General features: G+C 40.3%; 1 protein-coding gene across 1 annotated transcript in view; it reads left to right on the top strand.

The window, feature by feature from the left end:
• Window positions 1-539: 539 nt before the first annotated feature.
• LOC139459807 (cdc42-interacting protein 4 homolog) overlaps window positions 540-14,987 on the top strand; it is a 55,181-nt gene continuing 40,733 nt past the window's right edge. The window contains exons 1-2 of the mRNA XM_071241493.1: window positions 540-653; window positions 6,631-6,746. Of these exons, the coding sequence (XP_071097594.1) occupies window positions 567-653; window positions 6,631-6,746 (203 nt within the window). The 5' untranslated portion in view covers window positions 540-566. The remainder of the gene's footprint in view (window positions 654-6,630; window positions 6,747-14,987) is intronic.

Genomic DNA, 14,987 nt, shown 5'->3' with positions numbered 1-14,987 from the left:
TATTTTGAGCCTAACTCACTCCTTTACACACATTAATGCTAAAACCAAATATTTCAACATCATTTTTCATCTTGTTTTTTTGCATATTGGCATTTATGATCTGTAGTCTAGACATCAGAAATATTGATATGGAGGTAGTACTTGGACTTCTTGTGCTGGTAAATCATTGATTCCATCAGGCAGTTGGGGTGAAATAAATATCATTACAGTGATGTGAAATACGTTACAAATGACAAATAATTCACACCCTGATATTTGTTCACTAATGATCAAATTGATGTTTGTATTTGAATTTACTGGTTATGGAAATATTTGCCCTAAACCAATTCTTACGAACTGTCCGATAATGGCATTAGCCCACACCTATTTCATCACCATCAAAACGCAATTCCTACTGTATTCAGTGACGGGGAGTCAGTATAACCCGTCAATATGAAAATTAGAGACGCATTGATTTCCCCCAGAAGCCACAAGTGGACTGTACACTTTCAGCAGTGCTAGTAACATTTGGTGGGCACGTGTGGCAGCCTGAGTCACATGGGTGTCATGGCTGTTATGGCTGTCACATGGGTGCACTGAGAGGTGGAGTGTTTGGGCTGTGTTGTACAAGGATCAGGGGACACAGCTTTTGTTTTACTGCCCGGAACAGGCTGGTGTGCATATTTAGATCATCCATTATTAGCTTCAAGTACACAGGGTTGAGTTTTGCTTTGTCGTCACCACGGAAGCTATTTCAGAATAGGGCTGTGTATTGCAATATATTAGGAGCTAAAGAGTTTGACACTGATCATGCTGATTGACATTGACTGAACATACAGATCTATTTTCTACATACTAGAACAATGTCAAAGTCAGGATGGTCAGTCGCCGCCATTTTGTAGTCATGGATACAGGGGAGATGACAATTTTAACGAAAAATCACTTCCTTCTTTCTGCCATTTTGTCAATCAGTTTCGAAGGGACACAGCATTTGTGATTGAATTACTGTGTAGATTTTAGGTTGAACGATACAAATTATATCAAAACTTGTTAGATATTTTTATATCCAATATACATTATATACCGGAACACAGAAAAATATTTCAATACGTATGATTGAAATGTTTGTTGCAGTATGCCATGCAGTCCTATTTTGGACTGAGTTGAATACCATCATGACCATGTACATGTAAAGCCAGTTGGCTTGTCACAGTGTGTATTAATCACTTTTAAGCAGACTGTAGTATGACAAACTGGTTTCTTACATTCACAGATATACCCGGGAAGATATGGGTTAAAATAGGTCTTCAGCAACCCATGCTTGCTGTGAAGGGCGACTATGCTTGTCGTAAGAGGCGACTAACAGAATCGGGTGGTCAGGCTCGGTTGATGCATGTCATCGTATCCCAATTGCGTGGATCGATGCTCATGATGTCAATCATTGGAGTGTCTGGTCCAGACTCAACTATTTACAGACCCCGTCATATAGTTGGAATATTGTTGAGTGCTGCATTAAAAAACAAATAGACTTAAACAGACCTAGTCCAGAGTCTGGTAGGAGCAAAGAAACAAAGCAACAAACCGTTACACAAACATACACAAATATGCTGACACTCACTCACTCACTCACTCACTGAGTACGGTGTTATGTTGGTATATTATGCAAGGATGGGAATCTTCTGCAAATTTCCGGGACCACAAATTTGTTATAATCTGATGGCTTCCCCCATAAACACCCCAAATTATGGACCACACTCCATTGCAAAGAAGTTTCAGCTGAAAAGGAAAATATCCATTCTCATCACTGATTATGAGTTACCTGGGTAGTGTAGTATGTAAAAAAAACGCTTTTGGGGAACCTGTTGACTTGCCATGTGATCTCTAAGAAATGTAAACACTTCACAACCGACAGGAATTGTTGTAACGGACCTGTTTCATCACTCACTGAATCTAAAGCATCAGCGTTAATGTTTTGTGATGTTATGAACTGAAGCGTTTGTAGAGGTGCTTGTCGTTCTTCGATTCATGTTGCATTACACAATCAGTTTCCATTCTGAGAGGAGCTGCAAATGGCAACTGTTGTTCTATGAATAAATGGTGAAGTAATCAATACAACAGCCATACAGTCTGTCATTATATGCCAGCCATACAACCATAGGAAACTCCACTTTCATGTTGACAATAGGCTATTCATTCTGTTTGTGATGAAATAGTACAACTCACAGTCTAATTGTGTATCAGATATTTATTTTCACAGTCATTGTGGTCTTTAGAAAATGTACTTATTTGGTGAAATGACATTATTACATCTTAAAATCCATAGTTAAAAAAATACCCATATTTAATTAACAGGGTTTTACCTTGACTTATATAACTGGGGATCCGGGGGTTCACCAATAATTACTCCTAAGGGTCTGTGCAGGCTGTATGGGCGTCCTGTAAAGTAATGTAATGGTGTAGTATTCTGTACATCTTGATTATTACTTTAGAGCCTGGAATGAATCAATGATCCAAGTGGACAGTGGTCATTATTGAAGAGAGGGCGGTCGGGTAGCCTAGTGGTTAAAGCATTCGCCCATCATGCCGAAGATCTGGGTTCGATTCCCGACATGGGTACATTGTGTGAAGCCCATTTCTGGTGTCCCCCGTCATGATATTGCTGGAATATTGCTAAAAGCGGCGTAAAACCATACTCACTCACTCACTCACTCACTCATTATTGATAGATGAAATAACAGACCCATCATAGCTCTAGGTACAATGAATGTTATTGTGCCTCCTTTGGGACGCAGTATATTTTTTGTGTGCGTCCATTCTCTACATTTGTGCATCGCATGCAACTCTGTGGGGATATTGTTGGAATACAGACAGGAACCACAACTATAGGCTTAGTGATTTGTTGATCATTGTTTGCAACTCAATATTCATATAGCAGTACCTGTAGAATGCCTACAGTCTTCTCCATGATCAAGGATGACTTGTAAGAGCGTTCCGCAAGACCATGCTTCTGTGTTGTCTACATGGGCAGAGTGTGAGATGACATAGATACAGATCACCTTGAGATTCCAGTTCCAAGATCGGTCTTAGGTTTCTCGAAGCACCTGTCTGACTCAAGCCCTTGTGTGTAATCAAATTATCTGCAGTGTATCAGCTGTAGAACATTAGCAAGTCTACAGCCAGCTATAAGGAAATATTAAGTTCATTTCTATATTAAAACAAGTCTGAAGAGGAAGTATTTCCTTGCTGTAATCATTAGTGAGCAAGCAGCGTCCATGGTGTGCACTTGTGGAGGGGATGATTCGATGTAGCTGTAGCAGACTGGGGCATAGCAGGGGCTTGTTTTGGAACCGTAAGAGTCTCTTGTGGTGAGCGGATTGGTGGATTATGATTGTAGGGTTAAAGGTTTGTTACACTTTCAATATACAGACAATCCCAATAAGGAAGTAGATGGTTTCTATAGTGTTGTATACAATTTTGGAGTTAGCATTAGATAGATTTATCACAAGTCTATTCAGATGTTTTTGAAACATGTTTTATCTCATGTAAGTAATTATGTTCTTATCAACATGAATCTAACATGTGTAAGAAACTATCAGTAGGTGTTGTGAAGTTTCTACCCAAGTCTTCTAAGGTTCTGCACTGGATCTATTACTTCCTCCCAATTAATTACAGTTTGTCCTGAGTAATTAGGTTGTTAAGGTTCAGTGTAAAACAACGAAGATAACCTCAGTTCTTGCTGAAGTTTGTTATTTTGTAAGAATTTCAGAACAGGCACAGAGGATTTTGTGAGATTTTAGTTTGATAAGAGCTCCCTCTGCCACCTTGGTGCCTTGTTCTTAAAGACATGAAGCTTCTTAACCAGGTAAGCACAACATGATTGTTTTCCTAAACAAATTTGGTTACACCAACAGATTAGAACAACGAAACTATTTTTGATAATATGGATCAAGTACGGTACAAGTTTTCCTTGTGTTTGAGGTGAATAAATTTCCTGTTAACAGTCACATGTTTATTGACCTTGAATATGGAGAATATTTAAATTTGTTGTCACAATTAAGTCTGTGTGCAGTGAAACTGTGGTGGAATGGATACCTGCTCTTCTTCTTCTTCTTCTTCTTCTTCTTCTTCTTCTTGGGGGCGGTCAGGTAGCCTAGTGATTAAAGCGTTCGCTCATCATGCCGAAGACCCGGGTTCGATTCCCGACATGGGTACAATGTGTGAAGCCCATTTCTGGTGTCCCCCGCCATGATATTGCTTGAATATTGCTAAAAGCGGCGTAAAACCATACTCACTCACTCACACTTCTTCTTCTTCCCTCTCCTCTCTCACTCACTCACTCACTCACTCACTCACTCACTCACTCACTCACTCACTCACTCACTCACTCACTCACTCACTCACTCACACACACACACACACCACACACACACACACACACACACACACACACACCAGATAGAGATGTTTCATGTGTGCCTTAAGCCGAATTCCATAACATATCAGCTGCTTTTTTTTCACTTTGATTAATAGCAGTATTATCTTCATCACATTGCAGGAAATGTAAAACGTAGGAAAGGTTTTCCATCATTGAAACAGTCCCGGAGGTTGACTGCTGGTTTGTTTGGCTCGGTGCCAGTTGAAAAAAATGATGGCCTTCTAGTTACTGAATGTTACTGGCTGTGTTGTCTGTTGGGGGCGGTAGCCTAGAGGTTAAAGCGTACGCTCGTCATGATGAAGACCCGGGTTCAATTCCCGACATGGTTACAATGTGCGAAGCCCATTTCTGGTGTCCCCCACCGTGATATTGTTGAAATATTGCTAAAAGCGGCGTAAGCCATACTCACTCACTCACTCACTCACTCACTCACTGTTGTCCAGTGTCATACTTTTGTACTGTAAGTATTGGGAATTGGTTGTGCGATCATGATGACTGGATCATCCTAACAAATAACCTTCAAATTAAATCAGTTGTTGCCAGGAAAAGTAGATCATACGGACCCCCCCTCCCTCTCTCTCTCTCTCTCTCTCGCTCTCTCTCTCTCTCCTCCTCCTTCCCCCCTCCCCCCCCCCCCCAATACTTACTTCAGCACTTGTTATGGTCAAAAAAGTCACTGGCCTCACACTTTCTCTCTTTTTTCTCCTCAAAGTACTAAGTAGTGAATAAACCTTCCCAGGAAGCAAAAGATAGGGGCAAAAATCATTTGTTCGATAATGGTATTTTCAGACATTTTCCTTTGATACCTGCTTTTTCCTTTGGACATTTTGACTGAATATAGAAGTAGTTTGTTAATGCATTACAACAAGATCCTGGTATAGCCATGCTCTACTGTTCACCACTGTAGATTGGTCCAAATAGTCAGATGTTATGTCAGACCATGTCCAAACTCATGGGTTTCACACCGAACTGGTAATCTGTTCTACTTACTCACTGATTGATTCCACGGTTTCTACTTATGCAACTTGACCTCTTTTGTCCATGCGTCATGCCTTAGAGGAAATGTGCTATAGAACAACTTCACTGGATTAATTTCCTGGTTTAAATGTAACTACGGACTTGACCTTCCTGTGAGAATAGTTATTTGGTGGTGCTGATGTAGCTCAGTGTTTTGTTTGGTTACTTTTCACTGATGAAAGTCGTCTAAGGCACCCCTATTAGAGTTGTGTCCTTTAGTTGTGCCAGGATTGATTGACAATGGAGTTTGAATCCCAGATTTGCATGATCGTGATCCTTAGTCTTTTGTCTTTGATTGAGGGATTAACGTTCCTAGGAACCCTGCGTCACATAAATTGTCGATAGGTATAATTGTTGAAATGGAACAAACCCACTCTCTTATTGGGAGGACGGATGATGGCCCAGTCATCTAAGATGCAGTTCGCTGTGCATCCTTTGGGCACTCAAGAAACCATTTGTGTGGATCGATGCTCATGATGTCAATCACTGGATTGTCTGATCCAGACCGCCGTCAGATAGCTGGAATATTGCTAAGGTGTTAAACAACAAACCAACCAACTTAATACTTTAAGCATCATAAGTGAAGAAGACTTTATTTATTGACAAATAGATTTTAAAAAATAGTCTTAAAACGTCCTGCCCGTATGGACTTTGAAGCCTGATAGGTCCCCCTGTACACCGTGATTGTCCTAGGCACTAGCTCTAATGAGTATTAGTATGGTCACAGTGTGGTTGATGTAGTGTCACTGGACCTGATGGCATGTATCATTACGCAGAGTCTGTGATTTACCTGGAATATTGCTGACTGTATCAGTAACAACATTCACCCAGTCTACAAATCCCAGATGTGGGAATAGTCGGATTATGTCTGAATGAATCTCACTTATTGGCTGCATGCTGGGGAAAGGTGGCCCTGCTGTCAAAATCCCTTAGATGTGCCTGAAGCCAGTGATCATGGTTTTCGGTGCATGATTCACCCTGATTATCGTCATGAATCTATGTTTGTCCACACCATACCTTTGGGGTTTCACCAGAGTGTAAACATCTGACACCTGAATCACTTCGGGCTGTCCTCCCACATCAACCTGACATGCTGTCATAGACTAAAATACTGTTCAAAGTAGAATTAAACCCAACTCACTCACTCACTCAGTTGTTTCATGTAGATACAATGACTAACTGTGAACTCTGTATTTCAGGATCAGTATGACAACGTTTCGCTGCACACATTGAAAGGAATAGAGTTCTGTGAGAAGTATACTCACTTCTTAAAGGAAAGATGTAACGTGGAAATGGAATATGCCAGAAACCTCAAGTAAGTACCATCTTCTTTTTGCAGACTGATTCAGACTGATTCATGGCACTCACAACCTGGAACTTGGATATTTTTTTCAGCCTGTTGCATTTTCTTTCCAATCTATTGGCCATGAACAGATTTCAGACTAAGGCTAAATACTGTCATCAGCCTTATTTTATCTAAGGTGCCTCAACTCGCTGTGCTGAGTTGCTTACCTTGGCACGCCTAATGCTATGATGTAGGTTCAAATCTCGGTTCGCCCAGATTATGATTCTAGGTTTGACAGCACCATACCCCGTTCTCGTTTTCACCACAGTGATAAACAAATCAGATTATCTTTACATGTCGTGATATAACTAGTATACAGTTCAAAGTGACGTTAACCCAACTCACTCACTCACTATCATCAGCCAAGTTTACTATACCCTACAGTTTTATGTTATCTGACTTTCAGCTACTTGTAGTGGTTAAGGTCACATGCTTCTTGTTTTTGCGTTCTGGGTTAAAATATGTTCATGCATTTTAAGCAAATTTTTGGGTATGGCCAAAGACAGCTGAAATGAGTCTTTTGTTTCTAAACTGTCCTCAGCCATCTCTAGGTCATGGGTCACAAATCAGGCCAATACTGGTCTGGAACTGTTGTGCTGCATTCTGGCAGATAACATGGACAAATATTGATGTATTTCTGTCCAATTCATTCAGTAGACATGTCATATTTAAACTTGGGTCCAATTCAATACTCTGCCAAATTGGTCAATATTGAGCCCACACATCAAGCACATGACTAAGGCTAAAACTGAAATGATACATGTTTCTTGATGTCAACTTTGACAAGACCCGTGTCAGTGGACTCTAATCCAATGTTGTAATGTTTAAGGACAGTTCAAATACAGGCCTGCCAAGTCTGTAAATACAAAAGGGTTATGATTGTGTGATGATGGCTTTAATATCTCTACAGTCACACTAACTAAGATTTCGGGGCTCATGGTTAGATGTGGTATATATCTTGGTGTAAATAGATCTTTGATTTAAAGTGTTGCAATGATGTTTTGATCTTGTATGTGTACGTTTATGTTATAAGGAGCAGGGTTAACATGCAGAGATGCCAACCATTTCGATTTTGGCATAATTGTTACAATTTTGAGCCGAAAAATGTGCTTTTACGCTTCTACAATTTTTGTCATTTTTATGCTAAATAATTACATGCTTAAAATTTCGTGGAGATCAAATTGTTAATGCACTGGTGACATGAAGCATTCTGATGCGAGACAATACTGACCAATTAGAGCCATGCTTTCATAACATAATGTTAATATGTCCATTACTCAGTGATACAAGGTTTCTAGTATGTGTTACGTGATAAATGTTATGTATGTGTGGAGCTTTGAAGACATGTTTCACTTTTTGTGTCTACTATATTTTACCCCACTGATTAAAATAATTACTCCAAAGCTTCAATTTAAATTAGGGTTGACATAAGAAGATCTAAAGCATGCTGAAGCTATTCAATGAACATGAGTCTGGATCTCAGTTTGTTGAAATTTGATTCCAGTACTTGAATCCAGAAGTGGCAGCTCTTTCTGTCTAGAGTTTCATTTGTGAAGGGTGATTTCCACTTGCATAGCTTAATGGTGACTTGGTTTCACTTTATGTGTGTGTCATATGGTTTGAACCCGTGAAGATCCGGGTCAGAATAGGTCTTCAGCAACCCATGCTTGCCGTAAAAGGCCACTAAGCTTGCCATAAGAGGCGACTAACAGGATCGGCTGGTCAGACTCGCTGACTTGGTTGATGCAAGTCATCGTATCCCAATTGCGTGGTTCGATGCTCATGATATCAATCGCTGGATTGTCTGGTCTAGACTTGATTATTTATAGACTGTCGTCATAAAACTGGAAAATTGCTGAGTGTCGCGTTAAACAACAACAAACAAACAAACAAACAAACAAACATATGGTTTACCACGAAATCTGTTATTTGTTAGTGGAGTTATAATGAGTTGAGGGGCGGTCGGGTAGTGTAGTGGTTAAAGCGGTCGCTCGTCACGCCTAAGACCCGGGTTCGATTCCCGACATGGGTACAATGTGTGAAGCCCATTTCTGGTGTCCCCCGCCGCGATATTGCTGGAATATTGCTAAAAGCGGCGTAAAACCAAACTCACTCACTCACTATAATGAGGTGATACTTTTATATAGCTGAATATTGTTGAGTGCAGCGTTAAACAACAACAAACAAACAAACATATTGTTTACCACAAAATCTGTTATTTGTTAGTGGAGTTATAATGAGGTGATACCTTTATATAGATAGAAGTTGCCAGTTTGTGACCTTAGTTGTCTTAAAACACAACGTCTTGTGTGCATATTTACATGAGTGTGTATATGTGAGTATGTGTTGAAGTTGAAGCAGAAAGTGTGTTTAAATGAGTGTGTTGATGTGAATGGGTGCGAACGTATGAGCTGGAGAAGGAAGTAAATAGGTTTAACAGAGAAATGTGATATTCTGTTGAATATAAATGTAACTGTATTTATCTTCCCTATTGGAAATGTGTGTAGCCTATTTCTGGTGTCCCCAACTTTGATTTGGCCGGAAAGAAGCTAAAGGCAGTGTAGAAACACTCACTCACTCATCGCTCTCGATCTCGAGCTCTTGATAATGTAGAGCAGAATAGATTCCAAGTACCCCATCAGTTTGCAACTTCAGCCCCTAGTCTGAAACCCACATCGATTGTGAGATGTGTTCATCAAGTAAAAATCCTTATATTAATGAAAATATTATTGTGAAAATGATGTGAAAAGGCAACTTCAGGCTGGTTGATTCAGAAATATTTGGCACAGACTGCCTGCGCATGTTGCGAGAAGCATAGATGTAAATGATCAGGATCGTGATGCAAGTTGCCAGATCATGCTGTGTTTGTTTCAAGCTGACTAAGAGCTATGAAATGGGTGTCGATGCTCAAGTCATTAGTGTCAGTGTCAAATCCACATACACTTTGGCTAATCTTACTTTTAAGCACTGATGATGCTATAGTGTATGAATCTATTTTGTCCCTTGCTGTGATGTGTCTGGAATAGTGCTGTAAGAGACATAAGACCATACTCTCTCTTTTTCCGTAACAGTTTTACCCATGTAATTGGGGCTTTATGGTTTTGTCTGATTTTGACCACCACCTGCCATTTGTTTTTAAAACCATGTGGCACGTGGACATGTTGATTGTTGTTTAACCTGACACTCAGCAATTTTCCAGTTTTATGAAGACGGTCTGTAAATAAAATTTGTTAGATGTCATCCTTTGGGCTGGGCCACGATTTGGAAAGGTTCTGAGTTACCTCTGTGTAAGGTCAAGGTCACGATGAAGGTCATTCTTAAAGTAGGGGCGGTCGGGTAGCCTAGTGGTTAAAGCGTTCGCTCGTCACACCATGGACCCGGGTTCGATTCCCGACATGGGTACAATGTGTGAAGCCCATTTCTGGTGTCCCCCGTCATGATATTGCTGGAATATTGCTAAAAGCGGCATAAAACCATACTCACTCACTCACTCACTCACTCACTCACCAGATAGTAACAGGGCCTCAGCTCACGTCCCTAGTTAATGCTAAATAAAATAGTTAGGTGTTCAGACTTGGTGTCATTGTACCCTGACTGCGTGGGGCATTGCTTGTAATATCAACCACTGGTTTGTCTGGTCCAGAGTTGATTGTTCACAGGTCGATGTGACATAGATTGACAATTGCTGAATGGCACATAAAATACCAAACTGTCTTCCAAATGTCCATCTGTCTCATGGTTGACAGCTAGATGATGATGTGTGTTAGATCAGGGATGCCAATCATTATGATTTTCACGTAATAGTTATGATTTTGAGCCTAAAATTACACCATTACACTTCTCCTCCCCCAAATTACGATTTTTGTCATTTCTCTGGATATTATCAACATGCATAAAATATGGAGAACAAATTGTTAATGCACCGATGACGTGAAGCATTCTACAGTGAGACAGTGCTGACCAGTGATGGCTATGGTTTCAATTCACATGGTTGTAAAATATCCATTACTCAGTGTTACATGGTTTATGATTGGTTGTTTTCAATTTTGTTGGGGCAGACAGGGAACTACTGGTACTGTTAAAATTGCTCTTTTTCACATGGAATTACCTTTACACCCCACTGATTACTCCATAGCTTCAACCTCTGAAGATCCGGGTTGGAATTGGTCTTCAGCAACCCATGCAAGAGGTGACAAACGGGTGGTCTGACTTGCTGACTTGGTTCATGCATGTCATCGTATGCCAATTGTGTGGATCGATGCTCATGATATCAATCACTGGATTGTCTGGTCCAGACTCGGTTATTTAAGGAATGCCATCATATAGCTGGAATATTGCTGAGTGTGGCATTAAACAACAAACAAAACAATAAAGATCTTCAAAGCTTCAATTAGGCCTGGCGGCTGTGTGTTGGATTTATCTTGTCAAGAACAAATATGACAACCAGAGCATGATTTGAGGGTCAGCTCATTAATGGACACATCTGATCTTGGCTGCTCCTAATTGACCTCATTATGTGGTTGTGTATGTAAGATAAGATTCAGGGAAGTCTCCTAACTTATCTCTATTGAGCCAGGCAATTAGCCTGACCTGTGTATATGAAGAAAGTGAGTGATTTAAAGTCACATCGGCAATATTTCAGCCATGTAGTGACTAAATCAAGTTATACAGTAATAATACATACATATAGACATTAAAATCTGTCGACAAAGGACAGTAAAATCACTAGACTATCACAGATGTAGATTTAAAACAGGCATATCATCAATTTGAACTATTCACAACAGTACACAATAAAAATGGGCTTTAGATCACCAATGACCAAAGGTAGGTCACCATACAAGGTACCATGGGGACTTACGGTACTTCTGCTACCTACATGGTACCCTAGCAGGAATTACACCATCCCTCTGGCCACTGGTGATTGTTAGTAAGTTTTAGCCAAACCATTAAAAAACACAAAAAAATCTACGATTAAAACCATGGAAATGAAACATACTTTGAATGAAGTGGGACTTACGTACCCTCTCAGGGGAACAATTATTTTACGTTACTTCAACCCCCTTTGAAGGTAGAGCCACTAACAATCACAGTTATACCATCATTTTACCAAATTAAATTCACATACTTTTTACAGTACATCTCATCAAAAGACTGTCAGTATTACAGGGCCACACGTATGTTAGCTGTAGGCAAAGACAAGTGAAAACTTGTTTGTTTATCACCGCACTCAGCATTAGTCCAGCTCTTTAACGGTAATCCTTAAATATTTCGAATTTGTACCCGACAAACTAGTTATTGACATCATGAGCATCGATCTACACAATGGGGACACGATGACATACATCAAACAAGTCAGCAAGTCTGACCACTTGATCCTGTTAGTTGTCTGTTACAATAAGTATGGGTTCCTAAAGGTCAATTCTATTCCAGATCTTCATGGATGTAGTGAAAACTTGAAAATGGTTTTCCCCACAAATGTAGTAATGAAGTGCAGAATAGTGTTATGCATGGTGTACTTCTGAAATACCATGCTGTATGTGTACTGGTTTTCAGTGAGGATAAAACACAGTGTGTTGTCATGGTAAATTGAGGTTAATCAGAACTCTAGAAATTGTTACAAAACTGAAAAATATATTCATGAGAGGATAGTTTCAAGGAAGCACAGCACTTTAAATTGCTTTTTACTTTTGAAAAATTAGGCGCAGGTTTAACACTAGGGGTGTTTTGTGGTGCTTAATGCATGAGATACTGTAATTGGACCAGAATTTGCACTGACAGTAAAGATCCGGGGTAGAATAATTCTTCAGCAACCCATGCTTGCAGTAAAAGGCGGCTAACGGGATCGGGTGGTCAGGATCGCTGACTTTGTTGATACATGTCATTGGGGGGCACGGGTGGCCCAGTCGTCTAAGGCGCCGCGATTCGCTGTGCAGAGTTGGGTCCCTTGGGTTCGCCCCGATTATGTTTCTAGGTTTGTCAGCACCATACCCGTGCTCGTGGGTTTCACCGAAGTGGTTAACGTCTGAGATCTGTATCACTTTGGGCTTTCCTCCCACATTAAGCTGACACGCCGCGATATAACTGGAATACTGTTAAAAGCGGCGTTAAACCCAACTCACTCACTCACTACATGTCATTGCGTGGATCAATGCTCATGATGTCAATCATTGGATTGCCTGGTCCAGACTCGATTGTTTTTACAGACCGCTGTCATATAGCTTGAATTTTGACTTAAACAGCAGAGCTAGTTCAGAGTCTGGTAGGAGCACCCTTGGCAGAGACCCTACAGGAAGGCTTCATCTGGAGTCTGTCGGGTAGAGTCTGCCTGTTGACACAAGGCACTATTATGGAATATTCTGGCATCTCTTACATCAGACAGTCTGTTCTAGAAATAAGTTCTGTGAAGTGCATGAAGATTGCTGTATTGATTCCTATTTCTCCCAAGGTAGTGAATCACTTATGCTTCTACTACTTGTCATATGATTTTGGTTCAATCTTCGATGATTTTGTTGATTTTAGTGTGTAGACATCTTGTATGTGTTGGAAAAGTCCTGTTTGATTTTAACACATACTGGCTGTCTGACTGAAGCTCCTTCATTGTCTTACTGATTCAGTGAACGTACAGTTAAGAGGCTCTCCCTGGGGGACCCTGTTGTCAGTGTTACTCATTCAGTGAAATACAGGTTAAGAGGCTCTCTATTGGGGACCCTGTTGTCAGTGTTACTGATTCAGGGAAAGTACAAGTTAAGAGGCTCTCTATGGGGGACCCTGTTGTCAGTGTTACTGATTCAGTGAAAGTACAAGTTAAGAGGCTCTCTATTGGGGACCCTGTTGTCAGTGTTACTGATTCAGTGAAAGTACAAGTTAAGAGGCTCTCTATTGGGGACCCTGTTGTCAGTGTTACTGATTCAGTGAAAGTACAAGTTAAGAGGCTCTCTATTGGGGACCCTGTTGTCAGTGTTACTGATTCAGGGAAAGTACAAGTTAAGAGGCTCTCTATTGGGGACCCTGTTGTCAGTGTTACTGATTCAGTGAAAGTACAAGTTAAGAGGCTCTCTATTGGGGACCCTGTTGTCAGTGTTACTGATTCAGTGAAAGTACAAGTTAAGAGGCTCTCTATTGGGGACCCTGTTGTCAGTGTTACTGATTCAGTGAAAGTACAAGTTAAGAGGCTCTCTATTGGGGACCCTGTTGTCAGTGTTACTGATTCAGTGAAAGTACAAGTTAAGAGCCTCTCTATTGGGGACCCTGTTGTCAGTGTTACTGATTCAGTGAAAGTACAAGTTAAGAGGGTCTCTATTGGGGACCCTGTTGTCAGTGTTACTGATTCAGTGAAAGTACAGGTAAGGAGGCTCTCTATGGCAAACCTACCAAGGAAAACTATCACAGAGCAACCAAACTAGGGGATATGTACACAATTTCAATAGAAATAGCCACACAAATGACAAACGACACAATCTTCATAACGTGTGCATCATTATATTTTAAAAAACACCACATTTTCAATGGAGACCGCAACAAACCGAATCCATGAGCAATGTTTTTGTTGCAGTCTGCCTGATTGACTGTGTTTTGTTCCAAATGTTTCAGGTTTTAATCATTATGATGCATGCTTTGGGGGGATTTATAATAATCATATTTATACAGGAAACTGGTTCGTTTTTCCATCACTTCTGAATTAAAAAATTTCATTTCAAACTGTCACTTAACTAGATGAAAATATGTATGATTTTGAAAAACACAATATACCATTCTTTTCCAAACATATTGTGATAATTAAGGAGAAGATATATGGATGAACAACTTCTGTATTACAATTAGGAACAATTTTTCGGTGTAGGTGCTAACAACGTTATCAAGCAAGTGACTCATCCATATATCTTACATCCTTACATCCTTACATCGTACTCCAACTTCTAAAAGCCTTTCAAAGAAGATATTGTGATAATGATATTCATTAGCATTTCAAGACGTGTGTGGGTCCTGGGCGAATTAAAATACAGTTTCCGAGAAATATGGATCCCTTGGTCCTTTATTTCTGATACCTGCTTGACCAGAAAGTATTCACAAGAGTGTAAGTCTCTGTGAGCATGGATTAATATCGGACTGCATGTCAAGCCCACCTGACTGACGATGTATACATTGCAGCACCCATGATAGCAGCCATGGTCCCTGTATCAGTCATATTTATACCTGCTGATGCCAAGC

This window comes from Haliotis cracherodii, unplaced genomic scaffold (genome assembly GCF_022045235.1).
Source record: "Haliotis cracherodii isolate W230 unplaced genomic scaffold, xgHalCrac1.p SCAF_13, whole genome shotgun sequence".
Classification (NCBI taxonomy): domain Eukaryota; kingdom Metazoa; phylum Mollusca; class Gastropoda; order Lepetellida; family Haliotidae; genus Haliotis; species Haliotis cracherodii.
Note: the sequence above shows the minus strand (reverse complement) of the source record. Positions and strands in the feature narration are given on the sequence as shown.